At 38.0% G+C, this 14,401-nt stretch overlaps 2 protein-coding genes across 11 annotated transcripts; one reads left to right on the plus strand and one right to left on the minus strand.

The window, feature by feature from the left end:
* Nucleotides 1-2,415: 2,415 nt before the first annotated feature.
* On the minus strand, nucleotides 2,416-4,195 carry LOC142162336 (uncharacterized). The gene is made up of 6 exons (XM_075218678.1): nucleotides 4,178-4,195; nucleotides 3,923-3,981; nucleotides 3,441-3,672; nucleotides 3,083-3,349; nucleotides 2,614-2,966; nucleotides 2,416-2,532 (listed from the first exon to the last, which is right to left on the minus strand). The coding sequence occupies exons 1-5, from the start codon at nucleotides 4,193-4,195 to the stop codon at nucleotides 2,616-2,618; spliced, it is 927 nt and encodes a 308-aa protein (XP_075074779.1). The 3' UTR covers nucleotides 2,416-2,532; nucleotides 2,614-2,615.
* Nucleotides 4,196-6,244: 2,049 nt separating this feature from the next.
* LOC107819835 (protein SUPPRESSOR OF FRI 4-like) lies at nucleotides 6,245-14,088 on the plus strand. Of its 10 annotated transcripts, none has more exons than XM_075217763.1 (6): nucleotides 6,245-6,308; nucleotides 8,593-8,692; nucleotides 10,239-10,306; nucleotides 11,244-11,309; nucleotides 12,079-12,190; nucleotides 13,475-14,088. In XM_075217763.1, exons 5-6 carry the CDS (start codon nucleotides 12,180-12,182, stop codon nucleotides 13,899-13,901), a joined length of 438 nt encoding a protein of 145 aa, XP_075073864.1. In that variant the 5' UTR covers nucleotides 6,245-6,308; nucleotides 8,593-8,692; nucleotides 10,239-10,306; nucleotides 11,244-11,309; nucleotides 12,079-12,179; the 3' UTR covers nucleotides 13,902-14,088. The 10 variants fall into 10 exon arrangements, with proteins under 10 accessions (XP_075073864.1, XP_075073865.1, XP_075073861.1 ...); XM_075217760.1 differs by lacking the exon at nucleotides 6,245-6,308 and adding an exon at nucleotides 6,315-8,499; XM_075217762.1 differs by lacking the exon at nucleotides 6,245-6,308 and adding an exon at nucleotides 6,315-6,853.
* Nucleotides 14,089-14,401: the final 313 nt, after the last annotated feature.

Consider the following 14,401-nt stretch of genomic DNA (forward strand, 5'->3'; position numbering starts at 1 on the left):
GAGTTTCAAATCATGTGACACTGGCTGTCGAGGATTTCTCAGTTATTAAAAAGATGTAGTTAGGTCTTAATTAGGTGGAGTATGTAGGTGGCAACTTGTTATTTTTTTTATTTGGACACCTAATCTAGGACTCGACCTATGAGCACTTTATGTTCGAAAATGTGCCTTATTGAACACGTCTCGCGTGTCTGCCACCCAAAATTGAGTGTGTTTTACCAAAAAATGGAGTTTTTGTTAGGAAAAATTGATATTGGCCTTTTTTCAAGTCCTCTTCTCCAGATTCAAAGGAGAACCCTTCTCCTTCTTTTCACTAGTTTTATTTGCCATGTCAACAGTTAGTAACATCAACGCACTTTAGTTTGTTTTGGAGCTTACCTTGTTATTAAGGGGAAAGGACTACAAAGGGATTCTGTTAAGAGAAGCTTTAGCCCTTGAACCTGAAACGACTTTTATGGGTTATCTCAGTGGTGAATGACTTTAAGCGACAAAGCGATGCGAAGTGAGGGTTCGTCGCTTAATGTTGAAAGTCATTTGTTTAGGATAAAGTGTGTGCTTCATTGTACAATGATGCGCCCAAAGCGACCCCTACAAGAAATGGTCATTGAATCCGAGGAGTTAGCTTCCTATAGGCACTATTGTATGTTGGATGTTGAAATTGGTTATTTTAGTTGAACTTTGATTATTATAGTACTAAGTTAATAATGTATGGTATTTTTAATCTTTCTTAAAATGTGTGCTTCACTTTATAGAATTTTTCGATTTATTTCGTTATTTTCGCTTCACGCATTATGAGCCTTTTCGATGTTTTGGGCTTTTTGCTTTTAAGGATACCGATTCGATCTATATATTTGGGCCTTGGTGAGGATCACTTTTGAGAGACTTATGCTGGATCTAGGGAGAAGCAGTTGTAAGGAGAAAATGGAAATTTTAGTAGTATAATGATGGGTCATGGGCCATGTGGAAAAAGAGGGAAGGGCATGAGTATAAACGATATACATGAGAAACATGTTATTGGAACTAAAAAGAGACGGCGTAATACATACGGAGACACCTAAATTTGGCACGATCTTTCACTTAGACACTTAAACTAGATCTCTTTTCAATTAGACACGTTTCTTAGGCAATTCTCATACCAATTAGACACGTTTTTTGTTGGTGGCATATAGCGTGAATTCAAACCTATTTAGGCGCGTGAAGGATTCCAAAAAGTGACTTTTCCTTTCTCAATTAGACACATAACGGTAACATGGATTGACAATTATTATTTAAACCCTAATCCCTTTCCCAATTCTTAAAAAACCTATTTGTTCTCTTCTCTTCTTCTCAGATTTCTCCAGCAATTCTCCAGCAAATCTTTTCTTCTCTTCTCTTCTTTCTCTCGTTTCTGTTCTCTTCTTGGTATCAATTAATTTCTTCTCTTCTCTTCTTCCTCTCATTTATGTTGTTGCCGTGTGTATTAATGTCGAACTTCTCAGAATCGACGAACTCGTCAATGTCACCTTGCGTTGCTGCTTGAATCTGTAAGTGTGGTGTTTCTCCAAAGTTGAATACTTCTTGGACCCAATTAAACCCAGGTCGTAGGTTTTTTGCTTGCAAAATCGGAAAGGTAAATTGTTTGTTCATAATTTGTAAATTCTGTTTTATGAATTATTTTCTTTGATAAAAATTGATTAAAAGCGTTTTGTGATATTTGTAGAAAAAGGGTGGATGTGATTATTTCTGTTGGTATGACGATGAGATGCCTACTCAAGCGAAGAATATAATTTGGGGTTTATTAAAGAGAGTCAAAGCTTTTGAAGAGGAGAAAGTTCGAGCAAAAAGAAGACGGATCCTTTTGATGATTGTTGTTGTATTGTTGGTCGTTTTATGGAAACTGTATGACTGATGAATTTTGGTTGATTGATGAACAAAAAGAAGACGGATTCCTGTTGTTGCTTTAAATTTCTGTTTTGAAACTGTTGTTGTAATATTCAGATGTTGTATAAATACAACTGAATTTTGTTATAAACTTCTGTTTATATTCAGATGTTGAAACCGTTGTTTTAATTTACAGTTGCTGAATTTTGAAAGTGCTGTAATATACAACTTCTGTACAAGGCATAGAACCATGATGCAGTTTCAAAATGCAGAACATATAGACTGAAGCTGTTGCATTATAGAGTAATTATTCAGAACATAGAGTAACTATTCTGCCAAAACAAACAAAATAAGGCTGAAGTTGCAGCTGTATAACATATATCCAAAACAGAACAGTAAGATTACACGACTGAATACAACTTAAAGTTTAGTTCCTTCAAAAACTAGATCCCAAAATATAATAGGTTGCTGCTATATAACATATAGACAAAATAAGTTCCTAAGATACTACTTCTTGCTGAAGTTTGCCTTCATCTGCTGCAACTAGGAAGTTGTGATAGCATCTTGACCCTTCCACCTCAAGCCTCTAGCCTTAAAACCAAGGTCAATTCCTGTTGGAGCTGCACTCTTATAAGTTGAACCACTTACCATAACTCGTTGGCTTGATGTTCCGGGCTGCAGTTTGCCAAATAATGAACCACAATCAGTAAGTTATTTGCAAGTCATATTATAGATGAAATATGTATGATTATATACCTTTAATATTTGAGTTCCACTTGCAGCTGTGTAGATGCCAAATCCAACATTTTTGGACCTTTTTGTGCTCCTTTTTCAGCATCTTCTTTACTTGCACCCCTTCCTCTCTTTTGGCTGGTAGTTGCTTTACCCTTTGGAGGAAGTTGACTACCTAATCCTCTTCTAGCAGGCCTGCTCGAATCTGTTGAACTTGGTGTTGGTTGGCTTGAGCTTCTAGCTTCATTAACCCTTCTAACCCTTGTTGTATCAAAGCACACAGAGTTTGTAGGTTGGCTTGAGCTTCCAGCTGCATCAGGTTGGCTAGCACCTTGTGAGCTTTGGCTACCTTGTTGTGAAGGCATCCAATTTTCAGCCTACATAACATTGAGCAACATCAGTGAATAACAGTGATGGAAACAGATTACTACATTCATATGAACAACATGAAACATGTGATGGCAATAGGAAATATTTGACAAGAAACACTTACCTTACAATATCTTTTGTTATGTCCTTGTTGATGACACTTGGAACATGTCATTTTCACTCCACACTTGGACAACTTTCCATATTTCTTTTTTGGTTCATCTTTGCCTTTTCTTCTGTTCCTCTGAGGTCTACCAGAAATGGGTTTAGGTTTGGGAGGCTCTATCTTAGGATTGTTGGTTTCAGGCCACATCTTCATATTTGTCATAGGCTGGATGAAATACTTGTATGCTTTTAAGAAGGTATCCCTCTTATACCAATGCTCTACTGCCTGTTCAGGTTCTTCGTTTATGTGATAGTATGCAAGAACAAGCATGTTGACATGGAATACCCCTCAACTGCCAAGCTCTACAAGTGCAAACCTTATCAGTCAGATTAACTACATGCTTATGCAGCCCTTCTCCAATCTCAAATCCAACATCAGCATTCCAAAGGACAGTACATTTTCTAGCAAGGTCTTTGCTATCCTCTAACAATAGCCTTGCCATAGGTGATATATCAGATATCCAAGTATCAGCAAATTTCAACATATCCACTTGCCTAGTCATTATTTTCCTTCTAATCTCCTCCAACATAGTTATAATTGATTTATGCCTAGAAGATAAAATTCATGAATTAAAGGTCTCACACATATTATTTTCAACAACATCACACTTGGAATGTACTTCAAAATAAGCTCTAACCCATGACTTTTTTGGATAATATAACAAATCCTTACAAATATCCTTACCAAGTTTGTCCATTTTCTCAAGCTCATCTTTAAACTTAACTTCATAACTAGATTTAGAGCACCCCCAAAACTGTTTTCTCCTTTCCATTTCTTATGCCATTAGACCATATATGCCTGGCACACATCCTAAATCCAGCATTAGGTAAAACTTCATTCATAGCTGCTGCAAATCTCTACACAATAATTAATTCAAATTACAGCAGCATATTACTACACAAAATTGAATACTTAACAGCAGCAGAATACTAATTACTTAACAAAATAACAGAATACTTAAGTACTTAACAACTGAACATATCACATTAATGAACATCAAATACCAAAATTACTTAATAGGCTACTTAAGAGACAACAGAATAGAATACTTACCTTTTGCATATCTGCCATCACAGTCAATCCTTCTCCAGTTCCCAATTGCAAATCATCTTTCAAGTAGTTGATGAAAAAACTCCAGCTATGTTTTGTCTCCTAGTCCACAACTGCCCATGCTATAGGAAACATTTGCTGATTTCCATTCTTGCCAACAACAACTAGAAGCTCACCTTTACAAGTACCCTTTAAGAAACATCCTCAAATCCTCTGTCAATACCTACTTCTCCTAGTGGTATTTCATCTGTTGCAATTGGTTTTTTCCTCTGCTTACCCTGCCTCTTGCTCCTCCTTTCAGCCCTTAGAGATCTCAATTCATCATCAACATCTGAATCATCTTCTTCTGGAAGAACATCTTCTTCTGATTCACTACTCTCAATATCTGATTGCACTCCATCTTCATTAACATTATGGTTTGGTGGTTCATCTCCATCAACAGCATTTACAGTTGGTTCAGAAGAATTGTGAGTTGGTTCAGCATCATTCAAAGTTGGTTCAATAGGAGGCTCAATAGGTGGATCAGCAACATTGTGAGTTGGTTCAGTAGGCGGCTTAATAGGTTCTTCAGTATTTGTATTACTCCCAGGTGTTTCCCTAGCTTTAAATTGGTCATTACCACCCCCACCTACTTCTGCCCCACATAAAAGACCAACATTTTCTTCGACTACTTCAGGCTGACTCACACCATGACGCAAATAAACATCCAAAATATCACCATGTTTTAAATCTTTCACAAATTCATATAACTGAAAATCAGAAAAGACTTTGATAAAATCACCATCTTTTTCCTTTTGACAATAAAACCTTTCGACAACTGCATACCCAAGGTCTTTAGCATAAGCAGACAACTCGACAACACTAAAATGGTCTTTATCGATAGCAACAGCAAAAGCATCTAATTCCCCTTTGTATAGTGGGACAGGTTGCTCGATAAATGTACCCCCGTGGTGAAAGCGAGTTAAAATATAGTCATCCTCCATAATATTCCCTTACATAAGACGACAAGGGACCAGCACAAAGGAAAACCCCAAAAAAAACCTAACTTGAAAAATAACTTACAGATTACTTAGCCCTAGCTGTAGCAATAGAAAATAAGGAGAGATTGGACCTTGAAGCATTGTAAATACGGTGAGAAATCAGTGGAAATACTAGATTCCAACACCATTGACCAAAAGAAGAAGAAGATTAACAGTGGTAGGACCTTTCTTCGTTTTCATCGAAGGTAAAAGGAACAATGGTAATATGTTTAGATGTTTGTTTAGGGCTAGTTATCTGTATTTTAGTGGAAATAACACAATATAGCTGAGGTGGACAGTGAGGTGGACAAATAAAATGATATGGCACGATTTATAATGGTTACTTTTGCCACGTAGACGGAGATTGCAGAACACGCGCTTGGTTAATTAATAAGCCAGCAAAAAACGTGTCTAATTGGTATGAGAATTGCCTAAGAAACATGTCTAATTGGAAAGAGGTCTAGTTTAAGTGTCTAAGTGAAAGATCGTGCCAACTTTAGGTGTCTCCGTATGTATTACGCCAAAAGAGACAGTAGATTTGTTGAAATATGGTTTGAAGCACAAAATGGACACTTTTATGGGTATGAAGTGATAGGTCATGTGGATGGCTCATAACATCGTGTAGATGTTGTGGAAACTGGAAAGAGAGATATACGTTGAGTTATTAAGAAAAAAACGTCCATTGACAGTACTTTGCTTACCGGTAAAAAAGTGTCTCTAGATAGTATTAAATTCTCGCACCCAAGGGTGAGGCTTTGTGATCAATGAAGTGTGTGCATACTTTAGGGACCAGTTTAAATCCTAGCGGAGACAAAAAATTAGGTGATCTCTTTTTTATAAGAGAAATACTAGGTGATTTTGCCTTGATTGTCGTAGTTATCCCGCACTTGTTGCCGTGGGAGGTATGGATACATTTAACTTTAAGCTCCTTGGAGCTGTAAAGTGTTTTTGTACCTATTTACTTGCTTAGCTTTATTTGGGATTTGAATATTTAATTATTTATAAAAATGGTTTTTTCTTTTATCAGTAAAAGGAAAATTCCGTTAGTAGCAAAACAGCACTAAGGAGGTGCTGGGCCATTTTGCATCAGGATCATCAGCAAAAAGCAAAAACTGGTTAGCTCTCCTCTATAAACATCACATATATCCATGTAAAGATTTCTATAGTGTCTAACATAGAGCATCATTTGCCCTACTCCATTTTACACCAAAAGGAAAACAAAAAAAAAAGGACAGTTGATTTTTATCTTTCAGACTGGATTAGAGTGACCCTCAAAGCCCCGTTGGTTCCTTTCGTTCCTTAAGGTCCACCAAATGCCGGCTAGGATTTTGATCCACTTCTTCATAGTTTCTTTGTCTTTGCCTTCCCTGTATAAGCATTTTAGCAGGTCAAATATAGTCTTAGACATCGCCAGTTGTAGCCCATCATACACAACATTACAAAAAACAATGGCTCTTTTGAGGAAAGGGGAAAGAGAAGATTTGGAAATTTCCTTTCTGTGCTTTTAGAAGTGAATTTTTGAGAGTACAGATTTGTGTTTGAAGTTAAATGGAAGTGGTTAACAAGAGTTAATTTGGAAGATTTTGATACATATGATGAGGCTTAAAGGGAGAAGCTTTGATTCTTTTTATAATTTGGTAACTAATGGTGTCTTGGTAAGGTATGAGTTTTTTTTTTCTGTAAGCTGGTGGAAAAAGCTTCTTGGGGGATAGACTTGGATTATGATTGATGGAGATGAGTGAGGTTTCAGGATGATTTGTTTTTCAAAGTCGGCTCCCATCCCACAAACATCGGGAAAGGAGGAGAAAGTTTTTGCAGGGATAGAAATTGTACAAGAAATATGGTTTATTACGGTTTCTGACATATATATATTCCAAAGGAAAATGAAGACATGCTATTTCAAATGATTCAAGGAAAATAAAGATTTTTATTGTAAAAGATGGGAAATTGCATTATGCTGCTTCTAGGATCCTCTTCCTCCTCCTCGTTATTGCATTTCCTTGAAAACTTCTTGTATCTTTATGAGCTTCCTTCTTTAATCCCTCTATTAAGGTTGTTCATAAAAGTGTAACGAAAATTTATATCCAAGTGAGTGGGTGCTTACTTTTGAATACAAGTTTGAACAGATACCTTGAAGGATGTGTAAAAATATAGTTCTGTTAATCCGAATATTTTGGGACATGAAAGCATAAAAACTAGCTTGAAAATTTGGTCATATTAGAGAAGGAACAATTAAGTTTTTTATTCTTCTTTTAAATTTATAAAACAAAAAAAGAGAGTATCATTATGTTAAGTAGTTATAATGTGATAAATGGACAAAGTTTAAACGTAAATTTTGTTCTGCAGCCGGTAAGGAATTCATTTTTATTAACTTTGAAACAAGAAAAAGATTGTGTAATTTTTAGTATTCTTGTCATGATATTCCTTTATCCACAATTTTTCTGTGTGATTATTAACAAAATTAGTTAATTAACCTCAAAAAAGTGCACCATGTAAATTAGGTCAGGTTTTTGGTTTATAATATAGGGAATATCACCGGAAAAAAATATAGATATGCCAATGCCTGATATATTTTCATATTTTAGAATTTGGCTAATGTGAAGTTGCAGAAAGAATCATTTATTCTCTATATCAAAAGTTAAATTTTATAGTATAAGATCATTCTATTGCCTTTTGATAAAGAGCAGTCTTGGTGCATAATCTCCAGCTATGAGCAGGGTTCGCTGACCATTGTGTTTTATGAATGCAAAGTTACTTTGCATTTCTGCAAGAGGATGTTTCCTCTACATACACTTATTTAAACCTTTTAAAACTAAAGAGTTGACAGACTTTTCTATTCTACTCTCTCTGGGAATATGGCTTGAATCCGTGATTTCCGGTCATATGGCAATAATTTTTACCATTGCACCAAAGTTCCCTTCTCTATCATCCATTCAATGCAACTAAAAAATTGTAAATGTCATACTGCATTAGATCTAGTAGGACACATGTGGGTATATGCTCTATATAGGTGATTCTAAGACAAATCATTGAGTATTGCAATAAAACGGGTCCAATGGAGCAGAATGGATGTTAGGGATTTATATATCAGACCCTTGTTTGGGATGAAGACATAGTTGTTAATGTATACTACCTTAGGTCTATTGTGGATGGGTGCTTTTGACTTTAAAGCAATTTTGACCTTGTCTTTCGACCCACTTATCTTTGTAAATTCTTAATTCTTCTTGCCAAATCATATTGCCGGGTCAAATTACCCAAGGAAGCCTTGGCACAGGGAGGAAGTGAGGAACCAATATGCTTATAATTGTTCGTGTTTTTTTTTTTTTTTTTGCATTTTTTTATCAGGTGTTTTTTTCCTTGCAATTAAATGTATTAAGCAAGAGTATTTGGCTGTTACAGGGTACCAAATGCCAAAGCCAGCAGAGAGTCAACAGATATTGAAGTATATGGAATGCAAGGAATCCCACCTGATGTCTTAGCAGCTCACTATGGAGAGGAGGTATGAGCATTATAGTGATGTGCTTGAATTTGCCATTTGAGTGACATGGAGGAGTCCTATGGTTTGCTCAATTGTGACAAGTAGAGAAGTTACTTTTGCGGTCTTGTCTTGCTTGCTATACCATTGTATTGTTACTATTGAATAGCAACTAATGTGGCAAGAATGTTCCCTTAACTTGGTTTTAGGAACTTAAATTCTGGGTGTTGAAAACTTGAAATAGTGCTACTGAAGTTGTGACGACCCGGCCAGTCGTCTCATGAGTCACCGCTCCGTTTTCCCCATTTCTGCTTCTTTATGCTTCGTTATCCGTGTTTTATGGTATCGGGTTGGTCGGATTGAGTCCGGAATGATTTTAGTAAGGTTTAAGACACGTAGTCTCTTGTAAGGGAGTTGGAGTTGGAAAAGTCAACCGGATGTTGACTTATGTGTTAGAGGGTTCGGATGCGAGTTCTGATGGTTCGGTTAGTTTCGGGAGGTGATTTATGGCTTAGGAGCGTGATCGGAATGGGTTTTGGAGGGTTGGAGTAACTTTAGGCTTGAATTGGCGAAGTTGATATTTTGGCGATTTTCGGTTGGTAGGCGAGATTTTGATATAGGGGTCTGAATGGAATTCCGAGAGTTGCAGTAGCTCCGTCGTGTCATTTGGGATGTGTGTGTAAAATTTCAGGTCATTCGGACGTGGTTTGGTTGGGTTTTTGATCAAAAGCGTATTTCCGAAGATTTTAGAAACTTAGGCTTGAATCCGGTGTGATTTGGTAGATTTGATGTTGTTTGAGGCGTTTTGATGATTGGAACAAGTTTGAATAAGGTATTGGGTTATGTTTGTGCTTTTGGTTGAGGTCCCGGGGGCCTCGGGGTGAATTCAGATGGTTAACGGGAAGATTTGAGACTTGAGAAAATTTGTTGTCAGGTGCGGCGCCGCATATGCGAGGGAGAAGCCGCAGAAGCGGTTATGGAGGGGATTGTCAGGAAACCGCAAATGCGGTTGTGGGGGCCGCATCTGCGGAACCGCAAATGCGGAAGAAGGATCGCAGGTGCGGCAGTGGCCGGCTTGAGTGATTTTCGCAAAAGCGGTGTGTTAAACGCAAAAGCGGTACCGCAGAAGCGGGTTTTGGACCGCAAATGCAGAGAGGCCTGGGCAGAATGTATATATTTCTTCCTTCGCGATTTTTGAAGGGAGATTTCAAGGGAACCTCGTTAAGGTAAGTATTTTGGACCTAAAACACATTTCTATGGTAGTATTTCATGGATTTAAGACTGAAATTAAAGGAATTAAAAGGCTAAAAATAGAGGATTAAGGCTTGAGTTTAAGAGGCATTAAATTGAGGATTTGAGGGGTTATTTGAACTCCGATTTTGGTATTCTTGAAATGCATAGACTCGTGGGGAGATGGGGAATCTATTGATATAAAAATTTCTGATTTTCGAGAAGCGGGCCTGGGGCTCGGGTTTTTGGTAATTTCGGGATTTGTGCCCTTTGTTGATTGTTTTCGCTTGAGCTTTGTTCCCTTAGTATATGTTGACGTCCTCGTTCTGATTTTGAATAGATTCGACCCGCGTGGAGGCCGATTCGAGGGGCAAAGGCGTCGCGAGCTAGAGATTTAACCGGTTCGAGGTGAGTAATGATCGTAAATGATGTTCTGAGGGTTTGAAACCCCGGATTGCACATCGTAGTGCTATATTGAGGTGAGACACACGCTGGATGACGGGCATGAGGTCGTGCACTATTGGGGATTTGTGACTTGGTCCATCCCGATTGATGATTTTACCGCGTATTTGACTGAAACTTATTTGCTATCATCATGATTTGGGTTGATTGCCATATTTGGGCTTCGTGCCAACTATTTGAACCCTTCGGGGATTTTTATTGATATTTCCTCACTGTTTTGACTTTACACTTGAACTCAGTCCTATTATTTTTCACTGTTTTCATACTCAGCCATGTTTACTCAGTTTTAAGACTTAAATGATATTTTAAATGATGTTTGGGCCGAGAAACACTGTTTTACTATTGCCCGAGGGGCTTGTGAGTATTTTTGACTGAGTAAGGCCGAGGGCCTAGTTGTGAGGAAACACTGGTACTGATATGAGGCCGAGGGCCTAAGATATGTACGCCACGAGGTGGCTTGATTGATATAAGGCCGAGGGCCTAGTTGATGCCATGAGATGGCTTGTTATTGCGTTTGGGCCGTAAGGGGACCCTCCAGGAGTCTGCACACCCCCAGTGAGCGCGGGTATCCATTGTGATGTGAGATTGAGCCCGAGAGGCTGTTATTGTTCTGAGATGTTGCCCGAGGGGCGGATGTGGTGATACTGTGTCCGAGGGGCGAACTTCTATTTGTTTACTCTACCTTAATTACCTGTCAATTACTTGTTTATTTGTGAAAGAGGATTTTACTTGACTTTCCACTGTTGTACTGCTTTTAAATGGTTTTACTGCTTCATTATAGAATGCCTTGTGCCTTATGTGTTTTCTTACTTTCAGTCGTTATTTACATTTGTTACTGACTGAGTTGGAGTACTCACTTTACTCCCTGCACCCCTGTGTGCAGATTCAGGCGTTGCTGATCCTGCCAGTGCGAGTTGAGAGCTCCCGGCGGACATTCGGGGTTCACGAGGTAGCTGCTTGACGTCCGCAGACTCGTGTTTCTCCCTCTTTATCATTTCTATCTCATATCAGGCTTTTGTACTAGTTGTAGACCTTTCAGACTTGTATTGGGTTTTATAGATGCTCATGACTAGTGACACCCCGGTTAAGGCTGTGTTGGGTTGTACTTCCCCACTTTATTGACATTATCCGCTACTTAGTATTGCTATATCATGTTTTAGACTGCTTTTATGCTATTTAACTGTTTAAAAGTGAATTGGGTTTAATTGGCTAGCCTTTTCTTCACGAGAGACGCCATCACGATCGGGTTCGGGTTTAGGGTCGTGACAGAAGTTCAGGGCATTAGTTTGAATATAGTTAAAGAAGTAGCTATCTGGAGCTTGTATCATATTAATATCTTACTTCTATTGGGTGTTAAGTCTGTGTTTCAGTATGGGCTCCTGACTAGTTCTACTTCTGTATAAGCCTGCAACTTGCAGAAATCAGAAGCTTGTTTTTAAGTTTTCAACCTTGCATCTGCTAAACTAAAAGCAATTGATGTTCCGATTTCTCTACTTGCTGTCCCCTGGTGTTTATGTGTTTAAGCTTTTAGTACCTTTGTGTTTGAGCTTTTAGTGACTTCCTTTATCTCATCTTTGAGTTAATATGAGTGTATTACCTTTTCAGTTTTCTGCAGATCTTTCCCATAGATGCTGCTAGAGTTGTCTGTTCTAGCTTCTCTGCTTTCATGACTACATAAACCTAAGTTTGTTCTCTCTATGGCTTTTATTTTCCTGTAGATGATGAGGCCCCAGCAAAAACTGCCAAAGTGGACATTCCGTCATCCCAGTATGTTGGTGGTGCAATTCCAGGATACCCTCCCCGGGCACCTTTTGGTGCAATGCCACCACTGTATGTTAGTCGTGGAAATGCTTTTTTATGCGTTCAGATTTCCTTGTGTTTGAATAAATTAGGATACTTTCCTTTTCATATGCTGTTGCATGAGTTTTATCACAAAGAAAAAACTTTCGATATTTGGGATTTGTGAGAAAATATACCCCCATAAGTTGCGAGTCATGATCTCTTCATTTTGTTCTTGAAGCCTGGAGTCAATTCATTTTTATCTCTTCTATCAAAGCATATGTTCTCCTTGAATAAGTTTTGTTTAAGATGGAATCTGTCATTCGTGTCGGTTTATCAGTATCAAGGAGTATATTCCTTGAATAAGTTTGTTTGTAAGACAGAATAAATGCAAAGAAAAATTCGTACTTCTTGAAAAAGAAAAACTTTTACAATTTTGACTAGTAACACAGCTATCAATACAAAATAAGAGAACCAACTATTTCTTTTTAAGAAGATAGACTTACAAATATTCCAATTTGGAGCCCATCCGGGACAGTGATTTAGCAGAAGTCTCTTGTACTAAAGTTTAGTTCTTTTACAGTTGATTCTGGTCTTTTTGAGGACATGCTTTTACATATGACGAGAAGGATCCGGAGGGAGGACTACTGCTTGCTTTGTATCTCTATTCTAGGATTACCTAATGTTTCTGGATTTCTTCTGAAAGATTCCTATGTTAGGATCAGTATTACTTGGTCAAACGAGCAGAATAATGAATATATGAGATTAGGAATCTAGCTCTTTAATATAGCATATCCCAGCTCTGACTTTGTTATAGTTATGACTGATGGTGTGGCATACCTAAATTTTGTCAAGAATTGGTCTGTAAAGAATTCTAGCGCTAGTTTTTCAGGTGTTCAGCAGCTTAGATTTCAGTATTGAAGTTGACACATTTCTTCCTTGTTATCCTTGTGGCCTATAGATAAAACAGAATTATGTCTCCAAGGGATGGCTGAGTAGTTGAGGGATAGCAGTAACAATCTTGAAATTCCATGTTTGAATTCCAACAACAACACTGATATGAACTGGCACGGCAGCACTTATGCTTGTGGGCTCTAACTGGCTACTCGATGGACTAGTCGAGGAGACCATTGTCACAAAATAAAAAAGATAATAGGGGTAATTTTAGCCTTGGCATTTTTATCTTTTTGTTAACCTTTTCTTCTACATTTTGTTGTTTATTGGCATGCTTTGAATTTATTAACTTTTAATGAGCACCTCCAATAGGTATATAAATTCTTACATGGATCAGATTTTCAAAAAAAAGTCTTACATGGATCTGGCCTGTTTGTGCAGCTATAATCCTGCTGTGCCGATGCCTCCCGCTGGTTGGCCAGTCCCCCCTCGGCCCCAACCTTGGTATCCACAATATCCTGCTGTCTCGGTTCCTCCTCCTGCACCAATGGGTCTGCCGCAACAACCATTATTTCCTGTGCAAAATGTGAGGCCTCCAATGCCAGCTATTGCACCACCAACGCTTGTTAGTCCTCCAGGCCTCCCGGCATCTAATCCACCTGTTCCCGTGTCTCAGCCCTTGTTTCCTGTTGTTCCGAATAACAACCACCTTTCCCAAAGTTCGCCATTTTTACCGCCAATGCTGTCAACAAGTGTGCCATTGAGCTCTGCAGCTGACACAAATAGCTTAATTGACCCAAACATGGACAACAACACTCCTGCCACCATTGGTTATCAGATTTCAGGTATTCAAGGTCTTCTGTTGTAATATCTTATCCATTCTGTTAAAGGGCTGACACTTTCGACATGGTTCTTGTTGGGAATTTACTTATTGCCAATTTACTGTTGTGACTCCAGTTAGAATAAGCAACTCTGTTCTGATCCATTAGTAAGAAGTAGTATTTCTTGATTGCTTTTGGAATTGAAATGCAAAGCCTGTTTGTTGTCCTTGATTCTTTCAAAACTTTGTGAAGTAGTTTTGGCATCTTGCAGAGAGAAAATTTATTAGTTGCTTAGATGAGGTGATAATGCGAATTTTATTTCATGCACATGCACGTACATTTCGGTGAGAAATCAGAAAAAAGTGGAAAGTCCATGGTGTCAGATTATTTTGTTGGTTTTAAACTTATAATACAATATTTAGTATTGATAGTGGGAATTAATTTAGGTGTCATAAAACACTTGTATGGATCCATGGGTGAAAAATGGGACAAAAGGGTTCTTTGGTGCAATTTTTTTTTATATTGATGAATTTTGACATTTGAAGCT

The sequence above is a fragment of the Nicotiana tabacum genome, chromosome 7 (assembly GCF_000715075.1).
Source record: "Nicotiana tabacum cultivar K326 chromosome 7, ASM71507v2, whole genome shotgun sequence".
NCBI lineage: Eukaryota > Viridiplantae > Streptophyta > Magnoliopsida > Solanales > Solanaceae > Nicotiana > Nicotiana tabacum.